We start from the raw sequence: 20,953 nt of genomic DNA, 5'->3' as shown, positions 1-20,953 counted from the left end.
GTGTTACTTAGTTTTATTAGTTTAGCATGTTTCTTGTGAAGCAGGACGGTGTTTCCAGCAGTGTGTACAGGCGGGTCAGTAGCTCGGCTGTCTGGTTCTGGTCTGCTCTCTGGTTCCCATAAACTCTTTCAGGCTGAATACAGAAGTGATTCCATGGAAATAACACAGGAGGCTCCTTTACCTTCTGCTTTAGGCTGAACAAGTTGATCCGGAGTGAAGTGAAGGCTGTAAACTTTGCTGTGCTGCGTTAGCTTTAACTGGTAGCCACGAATATTTACAAGCCACCGTCTTCTTAATTCAGGACTGTTTGGAAATCCATGAAAACTTAAAAGCCCTTTATATTAGGAAGACAGCAAAGTGCATAGTATTGTTTTATTTGCGTCTGAAATACAACTTTGTCTTTTCTAGCTGTCATGGTAACTCAAAGCAGAAACAAGAGAGCCGCATTTGCGCATGCGGTTGTGACGTCATGGCGGCAGGTGCAAAGAGCCCATAGGCAGGAGCGGCCATGAGGCGTCTGTTCTTTCTGTGCTACTGTTCGCTAACATGATATCTATCTATCTATCTATCTATCTATCTATCTATCTATCTATCTATCTATCTATCTATCTATCTATCTATCTATCTATCTATCTATCTATCTTTTCAGAACAGCGCGTTACTGATATTCAGAGGGACCCATCCGTGTGGGACCCATCTGTCTTCAGGTTCATTTATATAAAAAAACACATTTTCAATCAAAATAAGTTTATTTAATAATTCTCCCTTAAACAGAACAAAATGGCAGCGCCATGAAATGAAATTTCTGGACTCCAAATGAACTTTGAGGAACGCCTCAGCCGTTCTTCTGTTAGCTTCATTAGTTATCCAGACAGCAGGGTACGGTGGCCTTGAGGTGCAAACCACTTCAACAAATTCAAAAACACAACAACATTAACGACGCACAATTACAACTGACAAAAACGCTAAACATTAACAAAACAGAGGAGGTTGTCCCAGTGTGAGACCTGAGAAACGGCTGAATGGACAATAGGCATGAATACGTATCCACTGAGTCCTGCTTACGACGCCGCCATCTTGAAAGTGGCAGTGGAGAGAACGTGCTGTGTGGACTAATTTCAACCATTTTACAGTACAAAGTGGAGCCACTGCCTTTACCTTTCACAGGTAAGAATTAAAATAATAATGATGTAAATTTACGAGCAGAATGTCGTGACTTTGTGGCCAGTACTGTGCAATTCCTGAAACAAACTTCTAACCAGCAGAGAAATATTTCCTTTGTTACTAAATTGCCCCAGTTAACTACTCTGATTATTTTCTTACCTTAGCTCCCTTTTTTTATACTGCGTTGTTTTTCTAAAGAGAGAGAGGCCAGGGCCGGCCCAAGCCTCCATGGGGCCCTAAGCCAAATGTGGTTTTGGGGCCCTCTAGTTCTGCTAACAATGTGGACCAGCTGCAATCAGCAGTCTGATCATTAGGTCATTCACACACCTGCTATAAACTTATTACAGGTTTTCTAATGAGTTTTCTGGTTTAGGATTGCTTTGGACGCTCTGCTGTCTTGTCTTGCCGGTGTTTGTTTGGGCCGCTCTCAACAAAGCCTGTTGCTGCTTGGACAGGCTGAGCGAGCGGGACCCGACTCCTCTGGCCCATTTGAAAGGCATTGAAATTGGACAACGACAATTTGTTCCACCGTTTGAAGTGCTTGTATTTTTTCTTTTACAGTTTGTTTGCTCATTATTGAAATTACTAATGCGTTTGCTTTCTTTTGTTTTGATTTACTAATTTGTTTTCTTTTGCATTGCATGTTTTGTTTGTTCATTTATTTTTTGGAATAATTTAAATTGTCCTTTATTTCATATGATCCCTTTTGTTTCCAGGGACCGAGTCGTAGGCCTGAAGCCATGTTTTTAAAAAGAGAAATGTTTTAATGAAATTGTTTAATAAAATATTGTGGACTATTCTGTGTTCTGGTGCATCTTGTTTAAAAAGACCCTCCCTGCTGGTCACATAATGTAAAAGATTTGTAAAGCTGATAATAGAAAATTAGCTTGATAGCGACCTGGACCGGTCCAGACCGGGGATTTCCTCAGGACGGGTCCATAAAGATCAGAGCTGCAGCTGTTTTTCTTCACACTTCTGTTTGGCAGCTCATCTCCACAAGGACTGGGTTTATATGCTGAGTCAAAGCCTGCAAATGGTGAAGATATGTTGGTTTTTTTCTGAACGTGAACCAATCAGGGATGTATTTTCTATCATTCGCTTTAACCTGTGGCTAGCCAGATGTATCGGAAGGCCCAGTCACCGAACCGATCCCAGCTTGACTAGCAGACTGTGTTCTGCCCAAGGGTAGAAATTAGAAATATGTCTTGAAAGTTTAAAAATTTCTACAGTATTGGTTCATCTGTATTTTATTTTGAGGTATCAGTGCATTGTGGGTAGCAGTGGCAGTGAGGAACAGGTGTTTGCGGAGAGAAAACTTGTCTATTAATGTACAAACTTCGCCTCCTGTGTCGTCAATCTTTTCTAACTCCGAAAGGAGTGGCTGTAAGTTCAATCTGTGTTCTGTTTGGCGCTATTTCTTTTATTAGAATTTATTTAGAGGTCATTTTCCAAATGTGTTTATTCCAGTAATTAGCCATGTCCCATCCCAGTAGTTTTTTTTTTTTTTTTTACATAGTAATGATCATAGCTAACGTGACTGTTTTTAACAACAGCTAAGGTTAATTCTGATTTATGTTAAACTAGAAGTTTATTCTGTGCATTTAGAGCTGATGCATATTTTAATTTTATGTTTCTGTTTATAGTTTAACTCAACGCTTTTATTGAGCTTCCCACACAAAATTGTACAAAAGACCGTAATAAAGGGATCCTGGCTCATGAAAATTTAGTTAGTCTTGCTGTTAATCTGTGTTAACATACACAGAGTATCCAACATGTAGTGATAACACTATAGACTGTCTGTGCTATGTGTTGCCAGTATAATATAAATTTGTAATGTACTGTGCACTTTTTCCTTTCACTTTTTGTGCATTTTAAGTGAAATATCTCAATTTGAAGTATTAGGGTATTACGACAGTTTATGTAAAGAAATTAAAAATAATTTAGTTTGTTAGATTTCGTTGACATTGCTCTCTATTACACAGTTGACATATTACGCTGTAATAAATATTTTTTCTTAAGTAAAAATATGTAGCTAGTTTGACAACTATTATCAAAGTTTGTCTTTACAATAAAATGACTAAAAATGTAAATGAAGTTACGTTTTTTCATATCTTGAAATAGCAAATGCACATTGAATTATGTTAATATATTCATGAATACACCACTGTGTGTGTGTTCAATAAAAACGATTTCTCAGAATCAGCTGTATCAAATGTAATTATTGTGCCCCAAAACAATTAAATAATCACATCAAAAAGTTTGAAACGTTGCCCTTAGTTTTTCCCCATTCCTATATATAATAGTGTGTGAGAGATTGTGTCGGTGACATTCATTAACTTAAAATACTTTGCAGAACGGCACTTTGCGAAGTTCGGCCCATTTACTTGTATTAGGTTGCTGGAAGATAAGCTACTTTCAATATGGCGGACGCTATAACGTATCGCAACAACGGGCCGACTGGAAGTTGCCGCTTGATAACTTCCGGTTCAAAGCACTGCTGTCCAATCAGCCAATTCTCAGGTTTCCAGCTGGGGCTTACCCTTTCCGTTTTGTCAATGTTGTAGCGTTTTTGAATTTGTAATTGTGCTTCTTAACGTTGTGTTTTTGTAATTTGTTGAAGTGGTTTGTACCTCAGGGCCACCGTAGCAGGAACATGAACCAGTCGCTAGCCAGGTTAGCTTCACATCATCCATTTTCTTTCACCCTTGTCCCCAGTGGGATCATGGGGTGCTTTTGCCTCTCCAGCGAACGTTTCGGGCGAGAGGTGGGGTCACCTGGACAGGTCGCAGGGCAACACAGAGACAGACAGGATAAACAACACACACACACACACACACACTTCTAGGGAGAATTTAGAGAAACCAATTCACCTGACAGTCATGTTTTTGGACTGTGGGAGGAAGCAGGAGAACCGGAGAGAACCCACCATGCACAGGAAGAACATGTAGAAAGACTCCAGGCCGGGAATCGAACCCAGGACCTTCTTGCTACAAGGCAACTGCCACTGTGCAGCCCTTATCATTCATCCACATCTCTATTCATCATTCATCCATCCATCCTAACGACAGCAGACAGGAAGTTTCTGAAGTTTTTATATTCAGCAGAAATCAATAATCAATAATCGGTTCCTGAAAGGTTTCAGGTTGTTCTCCTGGATCTTCCAGATGTTTCTGTAAATTCTCTAAAATGTTCTGGACAGGAAACCTTCATCATCATCTTCATCAGCTGAAGAGCTGGAGTCGTTTGTGTCCATCAGCAGGTTCATAGTGTTTACATCATCATCATCATCATCATGTTGACACTTACAAACTGGTTAATTAACTCTTATAGAAAAAGCAGCCATGCTAACATGCTAATGTACAGCAGCTGTGACTCATGCAGATCTCCCTCCCAGTCCTCCCAGTCCCTATCTCTAACTGGTCCCTCCTCCCACCCTGCTGCTGCATTAAAATGTTTTGGCTTCACCTGAACCTGGAACAGATTTTGAAGCTAAATATTCAGACGTAACAAACAGAATAAAAGTTTCTAAAACTACTTCTGTTTAAATAAAGTTCCCACAGTCAGGCTGCAGCTCCAAAGGCCTTCTGGGTAATGTAGTGTGGTGACCGTTCATGTGTCTCATGTTTGGCTCTGAGCCAGGAACAGAAATGTTTCTGCTTCCAGTGAAGGTCAGCAGGTCGGTCTGCTCTGAGATCTGCTGAATCAGCGTTCCTATAAGGCCAAATCGATTATTACTTATTGATCAGACTCTCATTTTAATATCTGAATCCTGCCAAGCAGCGTTTCCTGTTTTATCCACAGTTTCACTCCAGCTTCTTTTCCCCTGACCCTCCCAGTAGCTCCCAGTAAACCTGTACTGGTCTCCAGCTCCCAGCATGGCCGATCGGATGAAGCATTTTTTGAAGCAGATTTTGAACTTTGGACTGAGACACACAAACTCCGCCCAATGGCCTTAGGGCCTCCAATCAGAGCTGACCACAGCCTCTGTAAGCCCCTCCCTCTCTCTATGCCCCTCCCCCCTCCAGCAGACATGATCAGTAAACAGTTGTCATGGTTACACTTCCTGTATCGAACAGAAAATTTAGGAAATGTTGAAGGAAAATGTCCGACAGCGAGTGGATCTCTGGTAGCGACGGTGACATCATGGCGGCGACATCCACTGGGAGGTTAGCTCTCGCTCTCCTCGGGAATGTCCTGGAGGTCTGGGGGGTCACAGAGCGGCGGTTACCATGGTGACAGTGAGGCGCACGGCAGTGACGGCGGTACTGACCTCTGGGACTGTCGGAGCGTGGCGAGATCTTCATCACTTCTTCGTCCTCCTCCTCCTCAAGCCCCTCCTCCAGGCCATCTAATTGGTCGACGGGATCCTCGAGAGCCAACGGGGCGACGGCGGGCGGCTCGGCCTCCGGCTTCCTGTCGACCTGTTGGGAGAAACAACGGACCTCAGCGCTGTTCGCCGTCGCCACATCACCTGGCTCTCCAGACGCACCTGCTGGTCCTTGGAGGCGTCGCCCTTCCCTTTGTTCTTCTTTTTCTTCTTTCCGGAGCCCGCCCCCTTCTTGCCACCCTCTTCCGCCTTCAGACGCAGCCGCGACAGCTCCTCCTGCAGCAGCTCCACCTGCCGGCGCAGCAGCACCGCCTCGCCACTGGCGTCCAGCGCCGCATCGCGCGACATCGACCGCACTAGGCGGGGGGCGGAGCCAGGGCCAGCCTGGGGGGCGGCGCCCGCCGACAGCTCCAGGATCGAGTCCTGCCGGATCACCGCCGCCTGGGGGCAGAGCCAAACACAGCTATTACATCACTTCCTGCTTCAACAGGAAACACTTTTAGAACGGAGGAACGGACCTGCAGGGCGTGAAGCTGCGTGCTGAGCCCGACCAGCCGCTGGCGCACTTCCTGTTGACATAAAGCGGGTCAGAACTGGGTCAGACCCAGAACCGGGTTCTGACGCTGCGGCTCAGCCTAACCTCTGAGCCGACTGAAAGCTGATTGGTCGAAGCAGAAACAGGAAGTAGTGGTTACCTCGTTCAGGGTCCGTTCCTGCAGCTGGTTTCCGTTCCGGTCCTGAAACACAAAACCGGGTCAGAACCAGAACCCTCATGGTCACACACACTCTGATGAAACGGGTCGAGCCCGGCTCTCATCAGCCACCTCCAGACGACTCGCTGAAACAGAACCTTCTCGGATCGCCGGCCAGCCGAGTGAAAATGGACCCGCCCAGAACTGCAGAGCGATACCGCCGCCATGCAGCTGCTCCTGTTGCCATGGCAACACCACCAACAGCCCAACTGGGACCAGTCAGAACCTTCATCATTAATCTGCAAACCTAAACCAAACCTACACCTGAACTGGACCTGAACTGGACCTGAACCGCCTCAGACTAAGTAGAATCAGCGGAGTTCTGGTGGAAGGAGCTTTACCTTGGAAGAGCTGTTGAGTTTAAAAGAACCGTTGACAGAACCCGAATCCCCATCTGAGAGAGAAACAGGTGAGGGAGGGACAGGTGAGAGGAGGTCGGAACCGGGCCAGGAAAAGAGCAGAACAGGTGTGACTCACTGCTGATGTCCTGGTTGCCGTTGGTCACGGAGGATTTCTGATTGCTGGTGTCGGACAGCAGCGCCGCCAGTTTGTCGACTGAAACAAGAAACAGAGAAGGAAAGTCAGATTCAACCAGGATGACCAACCAGAACCAAGCAGGTCCAACAAGGACCAAGCAGAACCTCCTCACCTTCTCCAATGGCGGCCAGGAGGAGCGGTTCTGCTTTGGGAGCGTGCGGCGTGTCGGCTCTGAACAGGTTCCGGTTACAGGAGGAGGTCTTCGCCTCCACACGCCGCTCCTCTCCGTCTTCTCGCGCCGTGGCCTGGACCAAGTCGGAGAACAAGGTGGCCCGCTCCTGCAGGAGCTCCAGAACCTCCTTGTCCTTCTGCTGGATGTCAGCTGTGGAGACAGGCGAGGAAGAGGAGGGACATTAGGACCCAAATTCACTCAGGGTCAGAGGTCACCGGGAGCAGCATCAGTACCTCTGAGGCGGCGCTGTAGAGCTTTGTCTTCAGTCTCAATGAGAGGAAACTCGTCTCTGGAAGGACAGCTGCAAAGAAAACATGACGAGCTTTACGAACCAGTTCAGAACAAGAAGGAACTGCAAACTACGTCACTGTAGCTGGGCGGAGCACCGACCTCTGAGCGGCCTTCTGGATGCAGCTCATCCACGTCTTCCGGTCGTCTTTGGACGAAGCGTACAGCTCGTACATCTCTGGGGGGGCGGAGTCACTGATCAGGTACATCCCCTTTTCCTGATTGGCTACTTCTCTGACGATCAGCTTGGTCAGGGAAACCACAGGGGACTTGTCCTGAGACGCAGGAGGACAGACAGGTGAAGAGACAGAGGACAGGCAGGGTCCCTCAGAGAGTTCACAGGTTTTTAAAGGTGATAAAGGTGAAATCAGGTGTGGCTCACCAGTGACGCAAAAGTGAATTTCTGGTCCTTTTCCTGGAGGAAAACTAAGATGTCTGACATCAGCAAGACCTGCACATCTGGAGAGAGCAGTGAGTGTAGTCAGCAGGTGCTCCCCAGGTGTTCCCCAGGTGTCCCCGCCCCGCCTACCTTTCATCCTGGAGCCCTGCACCTTCCAGGTGAGTGTCCCCTCATGGAGCAGCTTCCTCCTCAGCAGCTCCCCCCCTCTGAACGCGCCGCCTCCCTTCACCTCAGCCTGGGCCCGTGGGTCCAACCGGGCCTGGACCTCCTGCAGCCGCCGGTTCCGGTCCAGCTCCAGAACCTCCTGATCCACCGAGCCGATCAGCTCCTTCAGGAGGACCAGGGCCTCCTGTAGGTCTCGCCGCTCGTCCGGACAGCCTGCAGGGGGCAGAGCGGATCAGCGCCGCCGCCGGGGATGAGGAGGACCTGGTGTGGGGGTGGAGCCTCACCTTTGGTGTTGTCCAGGATCCTCTGGATCAGAACCGGGTATTTGGTGATCCGCTGGGTGACCAGCAGGATGCACTCCTGGACGCCATGGCGACGCAGCAGAGGACCGCGACAAACCCGCTGATTAACACAGAAAGAAACCGGTTTAATCTGGATACCGTCCAGCAGCACCCGCTTTAATCCAGTTCTAGTTCAATCAGTGTAAACCGGAGTGAATCCGGTTCAGTCGGTGTAAACCGGAGTGAATCAGGTCCTTCTCCTCACCCTGATGAACTGCTGCAGCCTGCGGTCTCGGTTCAGCACTTCTTTGTAGAGTTTCACGGCTTTGGGGTGGCGGCTGCAGAACTCGGAGTAAAGCTTCTTCATGTCTTCGGCACACTGACCTGAGAACTGCACACACACACACACACTTATTAGAAACATGTTCTGTCCTTCAGGACTCTGAAGCTGATGTTCCCATCTGTCTCCAGACCTCACCAGATTTGGGGTGTTCAGGGCCGCTGCTAGCTGCTGTGCGGGGCCCGGCCCCCCAATGGGAGTCACTGATAAATTCTGTATTTTTCACTTCATTTCTCCAAATGTGGTGGAGGAACATTAAGGATCAAGAAGTCAACAGATTTGAAAGTGTGATTAAAACAAGCAAACAAATAGAATATAATGATTTAAACTGGGAGTACTAGTTCTCATGTGAAGACGTTTTAACATGCTGTACTGGTTTGGAGCAAAATCATAAAGAACATCTAAAAGGTCCAGGTATTCATCACTATACTTATTTAACTTTGTCTTTTATAGGAATGTTGAGGAATGTGCCTTTTAAAGGAGATTTAATGGGAAGTAATTCACATTTGTTTAGGTTTAGAGTCGAACCAAACTTTGGAGAAGGTGTTGATAATTTCAATAGAGTTTTTTATTTCACATTTATTCTTTAGAAATACTGCAGTATCATCAGCAAGCTAAGAAATTACAATATTTCTGTTTTCAACATTAATCACTGTAATTTTTTTCTTTATTTTAACTGAAAGAATATGTCAAGAATAAATAAATACGGGGAGACTGGACAACTTTTCATATAATAACCTTTAGAGCAACCATGAGACAATTTTAACCCTAACCCTGCAGATGCATTACAGTTAATGCAGTGGTTCCCAAAGTGGGTCCTTGAATGTTTTAGTTCTCTCCCTGCTTTAACGCACCTGGACCCAATGACGGCTCGTTAGAGGCCTAAGAAAAACACTGACATGATGAAAAGGTTGTTAACCAGGGACAGAACTAAAACGTGCAGGATGCCGGCCCTCCAGGCCCCCCTGAGATAATATACAACACTTGACAACTTTTAATTAAGATTTGTAATTTGTAATCATTTGTAAGATTTTGTAATATTGCCTCTCCTGCTGATTGAGCAGTAACATGTACCAGCCACACTTTGTCCCTCCACTGAGTTTTCCGGAATTTGGTATCATTTGTACTTGAGTTTGTTGGATAAAACAAAAATCAGCTTTACAGTTTTTAATATATATTAAAAAATTGCCTTTCTTTTAGTGTTGTAACTTAACCTTCGAGCATTGAGTGAAATAACTTTAAAAAAAGAAATGCTGCTAAGAGTTGTAGCTTCTAACCCTAAATGGAGTCACAGGAAAATCTAACAAACCCTCCCAACAGAGAAATGATATTATAAACGGACCTTTTTCAATATTTAAATGTCATTACTTAACTGTTAGTTCTGATTCTCAAGACGTCTGCTACCCAGCTAGTAAGCAAATGTTCGGTCTTAACGATCACTCCATCCATACATTTGCACATTATGGAAAAAATTATTTTTGCTGTAATTTTACTTAATTAGTTTTAAATAAATTTAAAACCCTTATGGTAGTTAATATTTTTGACAAAATCTCCATTTATGTTTTCTTTAGAAAACTCTCTGAACGTCCGTGCGCGACGTTTTTATAAAATGAAGTTACTAAATTCAATACCCCACTTAGGCAGTAGGGGGCTCCACGCCCGAAAAAACATTATCCTCTCCATTCAAAATATGGTTATAAGTCTGATTTTTCTCACTCCCTTTCCTGCATAAACTGCATTGCATTTATTCTAATGTAATGTAAATGTATCTCAAAAGAGAGTAATACTTAAATAAAAGTCCTTTCATTTGGGGCGTGCCGTGGTGGCGTAGCGGTTAGCGCGACCCACATTTGGAGGCCTTGAGTCCTCGATGCGGCCGTTGCGGGTTCGACTCCCGGACCCGACGATATCTGCCGCATGTCTTCCCCCTTTCCTGTCAGCGTACTCTCATATAAGGGACTAGAGCCACAAAAGACCCCTGGAGGGGTAAAAAAAAATAAAATGTATATCCTACCGAGTGACGTCACTTCAGATTTCTGCAGTCATGAAACAAAGCTTCTTTACTTCACATGAAACCGATGGGATCTATTCGGTAGGTTATTGGTTTCCATACTTATTTGTATCATATTCTAACCAAGCATGTTAGAGCGTAAAAAGCCAGATTTGTTCCCGACGCCTTTTGTGTTTGTATCATGACAAGATTCGTCCTCCTTCGTATCAACCACGTGGCGCCATTATCTCATTTCTTCTCAACTTTGATTAGAAGTTTGATGCGGCCAGAAATATTTTTCTGCGTGAAATGTCCTGCTCTTTTTTCCCTTAATGTTGTAGTTTCCTGAACCTCAGTGTCAACATAAGTGGTAAGCAGGTAATCAGGAGAGTCTGCATGTCTACAGAGTGGAGCTGCTGGCAACGAGTAAAAGTGACAGCAGGAACTGAATGCGAATTGGCTTTTTCAAATGGTAACATTTATGTTTGGGTTGTACATTGTCCCTTTTAAAAAGCCAAGTTAAAGAAAATAAATGCATTAATACTTAAAGTTTATACAGTCAAATTTGCAAAGCTTGCTGACATTTTCCAAAACAGCCATGAGAAGAGGCAGCTGCTAATGGGAGTTACACCATTTAATTTCCCTTTGGATCAATGAAGTATATTTGAATTGAATTATTTTTAGATCCATAGGTGGGATCTACCAGCAGGATCTGTCCAGTAAGCACTGAAGTGGACTAGTTTCTGTAAACTAATTAATGGTTGTGGATGAACAAAAAATGTAAATGTTCAGTCTGATCCATAATAGCATGTAGTTTATCCTGAGCTAACCTCAGTAAACACTGGGTGTTTTTTCCTTCTCTCTGGATCATCAGCTATGAAATCATTTGCAGCTGCAGATATTAATCCTGAGGATCAACTGGTATCACAGCACAAAGTACTAAGTGATGTTCTGCTTAATGCCAGTTGTAGTTAAATTACCAATAAGTTCTAATGTTTATCTCATTATTTCAAGGCTCTACAAAGAGTTGTTGTTGATGCTGAAGGATCTCCTGTAGCAGTCTGTGTTACAGCCTCTGACTGAAGAGACTGTTTTTCTGATGAAGAGGACGCTCATGGATTTTCATGCTTCTTAATGAACATCACTGGTGTTTCATACTATTAATAATAACTATTTGAAGGTTTGCTTTAATAGATTTGATTAAAGTAATGACTGATTTTTCTGATATGTAATTTCAGGTGACAACTTGTAAGTTCGCCCAACCAGTCTACATGTGTTTTGTGGACTTGGAGAAGGCGTTTGACCGCGTCCCTCGGGGAGCACTGTGGGGGTTCTCTAGCAGTGTGGGGTACCGGGCCCTTTGATACGGGCTGTTGGGTCCCTTTATCAGAGTCTGGTCCGCATTGCCGGCAGCAAGTCGGGCTCGTTTCCTGTGAGAGTTGGACTCTGCCAGGGCTGCCCTTTGTCACCGATTCTGTTCATTACTGGGTACATACTGATACAGCTGGATTGTAAGATTCAGGTCTCTTTTATTACCATCGCAAAGAAAATATAATGTATTACTTTGTATCTGAGGGTGAACAATGACCATCGCATCCCTATGTGCTGTCGTTAAAATATGTAAACCAACTGTGGCCGTTTAATAAACCGGTAACCGCTGAAGAAATGGATCACACTGGTCACAGATTATTCTGGCCAGAATCATCGAGCTATCACCCCCTGCGCTCACACATTTTTCTGTAACACCGCCATCTTGCTGGGCCTCCGGTCCACAGCTAAATAATGCTGTTTGCCGTTTCCAGTGTCGTAAATCACAAGCCAATCAAATGGGTTCGGTGCCGTACCCTGCTGTGCTGCTAATGCTAACCCTGGAGTAGGTAGGAAAGTCTGAGAACAGCCGGGCTGAGTCGCGCCGGATCTGCTGATGGAAACTGAATCTGGTCGGGGCGGACCGGGACAGAACCGGAGCAGACTGGTTAGAGACGCTCTGGTGAAAAAACGCCTTTAGTTCAGTCAGAACCTCCTCTTGTGGACGTCCTCTGTCAGTACACAGGCGGAGGAAGTGGGCCGGCTGAATTCAGTACCGCTGGAGACCTGCAGGGGAAGCTGTCTCCCTCAGACTGAAACCGGACCTTCAGTCTGGCTTCATGTTGTGACGTCTCAGGTGAGCAGCTAGTCTTTTTATTGATTTTGTGTGCAAATAAAATATTTTATTTAACTGGTTCCTCAGACCTGAACCTGCCAGGTTCTGCCTGGTTCTGTCCGGACCCCAATTCCCTCCGACCCACCTTGTCGCCACAGGTGAGCTCACCTGTCGCAGCAGCAGGTCGCCCAGGCGACGGACGGTAAAGTTGTTGGCGCTGCCCTCCTGCAGCCCGTCCTTCCTGCGGCTCAGCAGCTGGGACAGGAAGTTGGTGTGCAGCTCCAGCAGCTGGTCCAGGCAGGGGAAGATGGTGTGGACCACGCCCGCCTCCAGCAGCACCTCCTCCTGCATCCCTCGCCGGTAAACGCCCTCCATGATCCGCAGCGTCCGGACGTGGTGGAACTCCGTCTGGATCAGCTCTGAGACATGAGACAGGTGGAGGCAACATGTAAAGTTTATTCCGTTTATTTGGTTCTGGTCCTGCTCAGTCCGGTGATTGTGTCTCGGCGGCTCCCCCTGGTGGCCGCGGCCTGCGTCGTACCGTAGATGACGTCCTGCTGCTTGATGACGTCTTTGTGCTGCATCTGCAGGAACTTGGAGTCCACCGCCATGCTCCAGCTGTCGGCCTGGACGCAGCCGCCCTCCTCCTGCAGCTCCTCCAGCAGGGGGCTCCACCACCACTCGCCTGTTACAATACAGCCTGTCGTTATCAGACGCAGCGCCCCCCGCCGCCGCTAGCGGCCCGTCAATAAGCTCAACGCACCGTCGTCGGTCAGAGACTCCATGGACAGAGTTCTGTTGCGGAAGTTCAGCGACTCGGTGGACTGGGACAGAATCCTGCGGAGACCGACGGACTCCTCTGTCCCCCTGGGACACAGAGAGACAGTCCATCTGAAGCTGTAGCTCAGGACTCTGAACGGATCTCTGGACTCAGCAGTGGCGCAAATGATCACACCTGCAGGTCCAATTAATCGCCTGCTAGCTTTTAACCACAGTGTCAGGAACAGAAGAAGAAGTGGAGATGCTATCTGTTGCATGTGGAGATGCTATCTGTTAGCATGTGGAGGTGCTACCTGTTAGCATGTGGAGATGCTACCTGTTAGCATGTGGAGGTGCTACCTGTTAGCATGTGGAGGTGCCACCGGTTAGCATGTAGAGATGCTATCTGTTAGCATGTGGAGGTGCTACCTGTTAGCAGTTGAGAGTGCTTCCCAGCAGCCAATCAGATCTTGGTTTTTACTCACCCTGCGATGTTATTGGTGGAGACGCTCTTGGCGAGCGTGAGGCCGGTCCGAACCCGCCTGGATCCCAGCAGAGACTGTCGCAAAGTGTCTGAGGGGTAAATAGCTGAGCTCGGACGCTCCTTCATCATCGGAGCTGAGGATGAGCACAGAGGAAGAGGATGTAGGGTGGGCAGAGGCAGACAGACAGGTGGAGGCAGACAGACAGGTGGACTCACTTTTGGTCCGCAGAGCGACATTCTGTAGAGCCGAATTGTTTCTGACTAACGTCAGCTTCTGTTGCTGTGGGACAAAGACAGACAGACAGGTGGTCAGACAGACAGATGGTCAGACAGACAGGTGGTCAGATAGACGTGTTACCCTCTGCTTCATCTTGGCGCAGCTCGCCACGCTGTCCCTGCAGCGGTTGTGGATGGTGACGTTGCATCCTAGGAAAGAAAGGAGTCTGCTCAGTACCTGCTCTCTGATTGGCTTTGCAGGAACCACAGTAGTGATGTCACAGATTGGTCAGGTGCACCTGTGCATCACTGTAGCCAGGTGAGACATTACTGTCACGTAGACCTGGTCCATTTCCCTACTTGGAGTTCTGAGACCTGGACCCGACCCCACCTGTCCCACCAGCACCGGGTCTCCACAAGGCCACATGCTGAGAGCCCCACAGACCCAAATGGTACCATCACAGGGATTGAGGGCCTCTCTCTGGAAACCGACTACAGAGTGGAGAACGGAGAACAACAACCTCCGTTTGAACACGAGCTGATCGTCGACTTTAGGGGTGCAAACCACACATTCACCCCATAATTAGAGACGGGGACAGGGTGGAGAATGTGCCAGATTTCAGGTTCCTGGGCAGCTACGTCAGTGAAGACCTGACCTGGAACGCCAACTTCACTTCAGTCCTCAAGAGGGCAGAGCAGAGTCTGAACTTCCTGATGACTCTCAGGAAGAACAAGCGGAGAGCTGAGCTCTCTGCGGAGTTGGTGTTGAGCCACGGCGTCTCGCAGTGGTTCTCCTGCAGAGAGGAAGCAGCTCCAGAGGGCCAGAAGCTCCGCCCACAGACTGACTGGATGCCCTCTTCCGTCTCTGGAGGAGATCAACAGGATCCGCTGCCTTCGGAGAGCCCGCAGCATCACCACGGACCCCTTTCACCGCGAGCACCACCTCTTCCTGCCCCCAGGGAGGCGCTTCAGGATCATAAAGTCAAGAACAAACTTTATTTATTTATCTATTTATTCTTAACACCCCAGTTGTTCTGTGTTTCTTTGATTCTGAAAGTGAAGTTGGTCCTCTCTACGCACTATGGACACACACCTTTCTATCTTCATAAGGACTTTGCACCGACTCAACTCACACCTCAGTCCTAATCCTGACCTCTGACCCTAGAACAGTAGTTCTCCTTATGGGTCCCAGGCTCTGGGGCCCATACGGAGCAGTGGATCCTCACAAAAAGAAAAATGGGCCTTACAACGTGAGAAAAACCAAAACACACACTTTAGCAGAAGTATAACAGCTGTGTGTATATTTCGGTCCAGTAATGACATCATCAGTGGAAAAACTGATGATGTCATTACTGAACAACAAAATGGCTGAGTGTGTACTTGCCTATAGTGCATAGAAAGAACCAACTTCACCCACAAGTTGAGCTTCTTGTGGACAGTGAGGACATTTTTCTCACCTGGGGGTTGGAGGGTGGTTAGATTACCGAGTCCAAATCTGAGGGTCAACTGATCCTGGTGGTCACACAGTTACCTGGGCAGCTGAGTTTACCTGGGCAGCTGAGTTTACCTGGGCAGCTGAGCGCCTCCTTGGCCGTGATGCTCTTGTTGCAGGAGGAGCAGAGCGTAGTGGCCGATACGCTGAGCGAGGTGAACAGGTGGCCGCTGCTGGAGCGCGCCTCCCGCTCTCTCGTCTCCTTCAGCCGCTCCTTCTCCTTGATCTGGACAGGAAACCATTGGAACCAGTGAAACCAGTAGAACTAGTGAAACCAGTGGAATCAGTGGAACCAGTGAAACCAATGGAACCAGTGAAACCAATGGAACTGGTGAAACCAGTAGAACCAGTGAAACCAGTGGAACCAGTGAAACCAGTAGAACCAGTGAAACCAATGGAACCAGTGACACCAATGGAACCAGTGAAACCAGTGGAACCAGTGAAACAAATGAAACCAGTAGAACCAGTGAAACCAGTGAAACAAATTAAACCAGTGGAACCAATGAAACCAGTAGAACCAGTGAAACCAGTGGAACCAGTGAAACAAATGAAACCAGTGGAACCAATGAAACCAGTGGAACCATTGGAACAGAGGGTGGGGCTAATACTTAGGGGGTGAAGGCTGGAAACACCTGAGCTCTCACTGTTCAGTGTTTTGTTCTGAGGTAAACCAGGTCAGAGCGGTACCAGACTGGATCAGAACCGGGTCAGAGGGCTGTGTCACTATGGGAACTTCTGCTTTCCTCTGTTCTGTTTCTCTCAACAGGAAGAGGAACAGGAAGTCCATCTGTATTCATCAGAACCGGCCGCAGGATTACATCAGAGACGTGTAAAGGGGCCGGGTCCAGACAGCAGCCCAGGTCCTGGTTCTGGTTGTAACCTTTGTGTTCAGGTGGGTGGTCCTTAATCTGGCGCCGCCCACCTGTATGCATCATTAATCGTCTCTAATCCTCAGCTGGATTACAACTCCCAGGATGCATTTCACCAACAGCACCACAGATGGCTGGAAGAAAACGGTTCTGTTCTGATGAGCTGTTCAGATGGTTCTGACTTTGTTAAACTGGTTCTGACCGAGTCAGACTGGGTTACGCTGGTCCATATGGATCATACCGGGTCTGTCGGAACCGGCTCAGGGCAGAAGCGGCGCTCAGTGACAGTCGGTGATCAGCTGATGGATAAATAAAGAGTTCAGTGATGAAGAGGAAGAAAGGGAGCTCTGTTGGAGAGAGAGAGAGGGAGGGCGAGCAAGTTGGGTTAGAGCAGAGAGAGAGAGTCAGGAGGAGAAAGGTGGTTCCAGGTCATGTGACCACTGAAGTCTGCAAGGTGATAAGGTTCTGGAGTCCTCTAGTCCAGGTATTACGGTAACAGCCAATCACATCCCTAGTGCTCCCAGCCAGCAGAGGGGGCCAGCGAGCCGCAGATTAACGCAGCGCAATGAGACACAAGCAAGACGCAGAACGACGAGACGCAGAGTGACCAGCAACTCTGGTCGTGATGCTACAGCCCCAGCAGCAGAGCTAGCACTGTTAGCATGTTGCTGGAGCACCCAGCAACCATCTTCTTCTCCCGCCACAGACCTGATGTTTGACCTTTGACCCTGAAATCTCCAACCAATTCCATTTAAGATGAGGTGGTTGTACCAATGCCATGGATACCAGACCTCACAGCGCCCCCACAGGCGCGGAGGTGAACACGTTGCTCAGAGGGTTCAGTTGGTTTGACTCAGAAAGAGAAACAAAGCAACAGCAACAAATGTTGCTGTTTTGGTTCCGATTGAACAGCTGAGACTAGAGCAACCTGCAGCTCCAGGTGAGTCAACCTGCAGGTTTCAGATCAGTTCTGCTGCTTTCATTAAATGGCTGAGATTATTGATCATAAATCCTTCGTACGGCTGTCTTATCACCAAGCTTCGATCAATATTTGAGCAGTGGAGTGAGTGGGCGCACAGGGCTGCTGCAGCCTGCAGGTAACCATGGCAACGGCCAGGATGCTTCAGCTAGGCGTAGGCGTGCGAACACCCGCTATGCCTCATCTTCATCGGGATGAAGAACACTAAGCTCCGCTTGAGCGACCAATCAGAAGTCAGCGCCTGAGACTGACGGGCCAATCAGAGCTCAGCTCAGATTCTGTTGAAAGACTTTGGAGTAAAAACTTAAAACTCCCACTGTCCTTGAAGCAGCATTCCCAGTTAAACCAGTGACCCCCTCCCCACCACCATGACACCTCCACCGTGCTTCACAGCTCAGCCACACCGACCCGACCCGGAAGGAGAGCAACGGTTCTGATTACAAACATGGAAGCTCTGAAGAACCCTCAAAATCAGAACCAAGGCCGGTTCTGCTGATCAGAACCGGCCCTGGTTCAGGAACTGATTGGGTTTTCCGTCAGAACCGGGTTGTTTGGGTTTGTGGGTCAGAGGTCAGACCTTCCCATCTCTTCCTGTATGAGACACTGGCACGCGCGCGCCCCAACGCACGCGGCGCGCGCATCCTCCCCTCCCCCCCCCTCCCCGCTTCCTCCTGCAGGACAAAGCGGCCACGCTGCCTCCTTTAAAAAGTCCGAACTCACCGAACCTCTTCGGTACCGGCCCACGCTTCTCGCACACGCTGTGACCCACGCAAGCACGCACCCTGTTCACGCGCAGTAGAAGAAACGCGCGTGCTCGTTTGAGTTAGCGGAAAGAAAAAAAAATCTGTTTCCCGTTTCTGATCTCCGAACTTTTCGGCTCCGTTTCCCTTTAAACTGGACCCAGAACCGGGCCCTGACCCGAACCCTGGCCCGCTCACTGAGCCAGTCCGCCGAAGTAACGAAACCAGCGGTTCGGTTCGTGTTTTCCAGATGTGCCCGGTCAGATCGGAGCGGAACCAAGTAGACTCGGACCGGGACCAGGAACCGGTCTGCTCGGTTCCGTTCGACCCATTTTAAAGTGTCTATAATTAAAGTGTGGGTGGTCGCGCGCGGCGGGGTTCGGCGGGTTCCGGGGTTGCGGCTCACCTTCAGGCTGCTCTCCTTCATCCGGTCCTTCTCCCTCCGGCTCTCCAGCAGCCGGGACATCGAGCCGCAAATCGGTTCCGATCGGTTCCGACGGTCCGAGTCAGTCTCTCTCACTCTGAGCCACAAAGTCCGGAGGTTCTGGTCCCGGTCCGGAGCGCTCCGCCGTCTGTGTAGGGGGTGGGGCTTGAGTCTGACAGACAGATCTTCTCTGTACTTCTGACCAATCAGAGCGCAGCCCGCTGCCGCCGCGCTCGGCTAATCCCGTCGCTGCTCGTAGCTTAGGCCCCGCCCACCCACACATCTAGGAGAGCACTCGTTTCTGGAGCTGGAGCAGCGCAGTCAACGTTTTGGGTGGGGTTAGTCTCTATGACAACGTGTCACCAAGTCACATGACCCACATCAGCCAGCCAGGGCGTCACTAGAAGTCACGTGACTGATGATCAAACGCTCTCGGCACCGGAACGATTAGCTCCGCCCGCCGGCAGAGGCATGGACAACAGACAACCGAGTGACGTGGAAGTGAAGGATCGGACCCCGCCCGCCCCGCAGCGCAGCGGGCGGCGCCGGTGAGCGACCCGAACCTTCACCGGCTCCGCTCAGACACAAAGAGATGACGGTGCCGCAGCGGAACCACGAGATAAACAATAACTGATCACCGCAGATCTGGATCAATGACGGCCACTGCCGCCGTCACCATGACAACCCGCCATCACACAAAACGCACAGCAGGCACGTTCGGAGGCGCCGCCTGCCGGCAGCACCGTGAACTGCGGTTCAACTTTATGATTAACTTTTTTATTTTGAATATTTACAAAATTTAACATACATTCATTGAAATTAGTTGTAATAAATATACTAAAATACTTTATTGATTCCAAAGGAAAATTACATGAAATGAGATTTTAACAACCCACTTTCTAAAATTAGATTTCAACACAGCGCCCCCTCCCGTCAGAAAGATCAGTATTAACAGAGGTATTTTCCATCAGTTGACTGTTTCCATTCAGTTACAGTCAGCTTTCATAGCTGGATATCTTGGATAACAATATATGGTTGATCAATACTTTACAAAACTAGAGAAAGTAATTTTGAGCTTCAGATTATTTCCATAATGGCTGTTAATTTCTCTGGCTGCTTTTCCACAGGTCGTCCCAGAATTCATCATCTATCAACAGATGTGACTCATGTCTCTATTACAATATTCTCTTATACAAAAAACGAGGAAGAGTCTGATTTGCTGCTTCACCTCCGCAGGTGAGACGCCTGTGTTCTGACTGAACCAATCAGACGCTCAAAAAGCTATGACATCATCATTTGGGCTGGGCCAGATGGCTTAAAGGTTCCGAAACCTTAGCGTATGTAACCGGGTGGTGTAGAACCTCGTAGTGTAGAACCTTGTAGTGTAGAACCTTGTGGTGTAGAACTGGGCGGTGTAGAACCTTGTGGTGTAGAACCGGGCGGTGTAGAACCTTGTGGTGTAGAACCTTGTGGTGTAGAACCTTGTGGTGTAGAACCGGGCGGTGTAGAACCTTGTGGTGTAGAACCTTGTGGTGTAGAACCTTGTAGTGTAGAACCTTGTGGTGTAGAACCTTGTAGTGTAGAACCTTGTGGTGTAGAACCAGGCGGTGTATAACCTTGTGGTGTAGAACCTTGTAGTGTAGAACCTTGTGGTGTAGAACCAGGCGGTGTATAACCTTGTGGTGTAGAACCTTGTAGTGTAGAACCTTGTGGTGTAGAACTGGGCGGTGTAGAACCTTGTGGTGTAGAACTGGGCGGTGTAGAACCATGTGGTGTAGAACCTTGTGGTGTAGAACCGGGCGGTGTAGAACCTTGTGGTGTAGAACCGGGTGATGTAGAACCTTGTGGTGTAGAACTGGGCGGTGTAGAACCGGGTGATGTAGAACCTTGTGGTGTAGAACCGGGTGATGTAGAACCAGGTGGAGTAGAACTGGGCGGTGTAGAACCTTGTGGTGTAGAACCGGGTGGTGTAGAACTGGGTGATGTAGAACCTTGTGGTGTAGAACCGGGTGATGTAGAACCAGGTGGAGTAGAACTGGGCGGTGTAGAACCTTTTGGTGTAGAACCTTGTGATGTAGAACCTTGTGGTGTAGAACCGGGTGGAGTAGAACTGGGCGGTGTAGAACCTTGTGGTGTAGAACCGGGTGATGTAGAACCGGGCGGTGTCGAACCTTGTGGTGTAAAACCGGGCGGTGTAGAACCAGGTGGAGTAGAACTGGGCAGTGTAGAACCAGGCGGTGTAGAACCAGGCTTTGCAGAACCGGGCGGTGTAGAACCGGGTGGTGTCTCTATCTCCCTGGTTTTAGTCAGAACCCCAGCAACAGCGTTCTGGACCGTTGAGGATGTGAACGGTCGCTGCTGCAGGAATCAAAACCAAAATAAAAATAAAGAGGGCGTGCCGTGGTGGCGTAGCGGTTAGCGCGACCCGCAT

At 48.3% G+C, this 20,953-nt stretch overlaps 2 protein-coding genes across 3 annotated transcripts; both read right to left on the bottom strand.

Moving 5' to 3' along the window:
* Nucleotides 1–4,239: 4,239 nt before the first annotated feature.
* arhgef2 (Rho/Rac guanine nucleotide exchange factor 2) lies at nucleotides 4,240–19,259 on the bottom strand. Of its 2 annotated transcripts, XM_023331432.1 has the most exons (22): nucleotides 18,505–19,259; nucleotides 15,586–15,736; nucleotides 14,161–14,228; nucleotides 14,019–14,082; nucleotides 13,804–13,936; nucleotides 13,323–13,426; nucleotides 13,101–13,244; nucleotides 12,728–12,978; nucleotides 8,352–8,477; nucleotides 8,090–8,207; nucleotides 7,770–8,018; nucleotides 7,623–7,699; nucleotides 7,343–7,515; nucleotides 7,186–7,253; nucleotides 6,893–7,102; nucleotides 6,721–6,798; nucleotides 6,585–6,637; nucleotides 6,187–6,228; nucleotides 6,010–6,060; nucleotides 5,654–5,932; nucleotides 5,435–5,585; nucleotides 4,240–5,366 (listed from the first exon to the last, which is right to left on the bottom strand). In XM_023331432.1, exons 1-22 carry the CDS (start codon nucleotides 18,562–18,564, stop codon nucleotides 5,332–5,334), a joined length of 2,685 nt encoding a protein of 894 aa, XP_023187200.1. In that variant the 5' UTR covers nucleotides 18,565–19,259; the 3' UTR covers nucleotides 4,240–5,331. The 2 variants fall into 2 exon arrangements, with proteins under 2 accessions (XP_023187200.1, XP_023187201.1); XM_023331433.1 differs by lacking the exon at nucleotides 18,505–19,259 and having other exon boundaries at nucleotides 14,161–14,984; nucleotides 15,476–15,678.
* A 92-nt stretch (nucleotides 19,260–19,351) lies between these two features.
* Nucleotides 19,352–20,953, bottom strand: LOC111608185. Its single transcript, XM_023331469.1, has 3 exons — nucleotides 20,948–20,953; nucleotides 20,139–20,818; nucleotides 19,352–20,108 (listed from the first exon to the last, which is right to left on the bottom strand). Exons 1-3 carry the CDS (start codon nucleotides 20,951–20,953, stop codon nucleotides 19,838–19,840), a joined length of 957 nt encoding a protein of 318 aa, XP_023187237.1. The 3' UTR covers nucleotides 19,352–19,837.

Source organism: Xiphophorus maculatus, chromosome 3 (genome assembly GCF_002775205.1).
Source record: "Xiphophorus maculatus strain JP 163 A chromosome 3, X_maculatus-5.0-male, whole genome shotgun sequence".
Classification (NCBI taxonomy): domain Eukaryota; kingdom Metazoa; phylum Chordata; class Actinopteri; order Cyprinodontiformes; family Poeciliidae; genus Xiphophorus; species Xiphophorus maculatus.
Note: the sequence above shows the minus strand (reverse complement) of the source record. Positions and strands in the feature narration are given on the sequence as shown.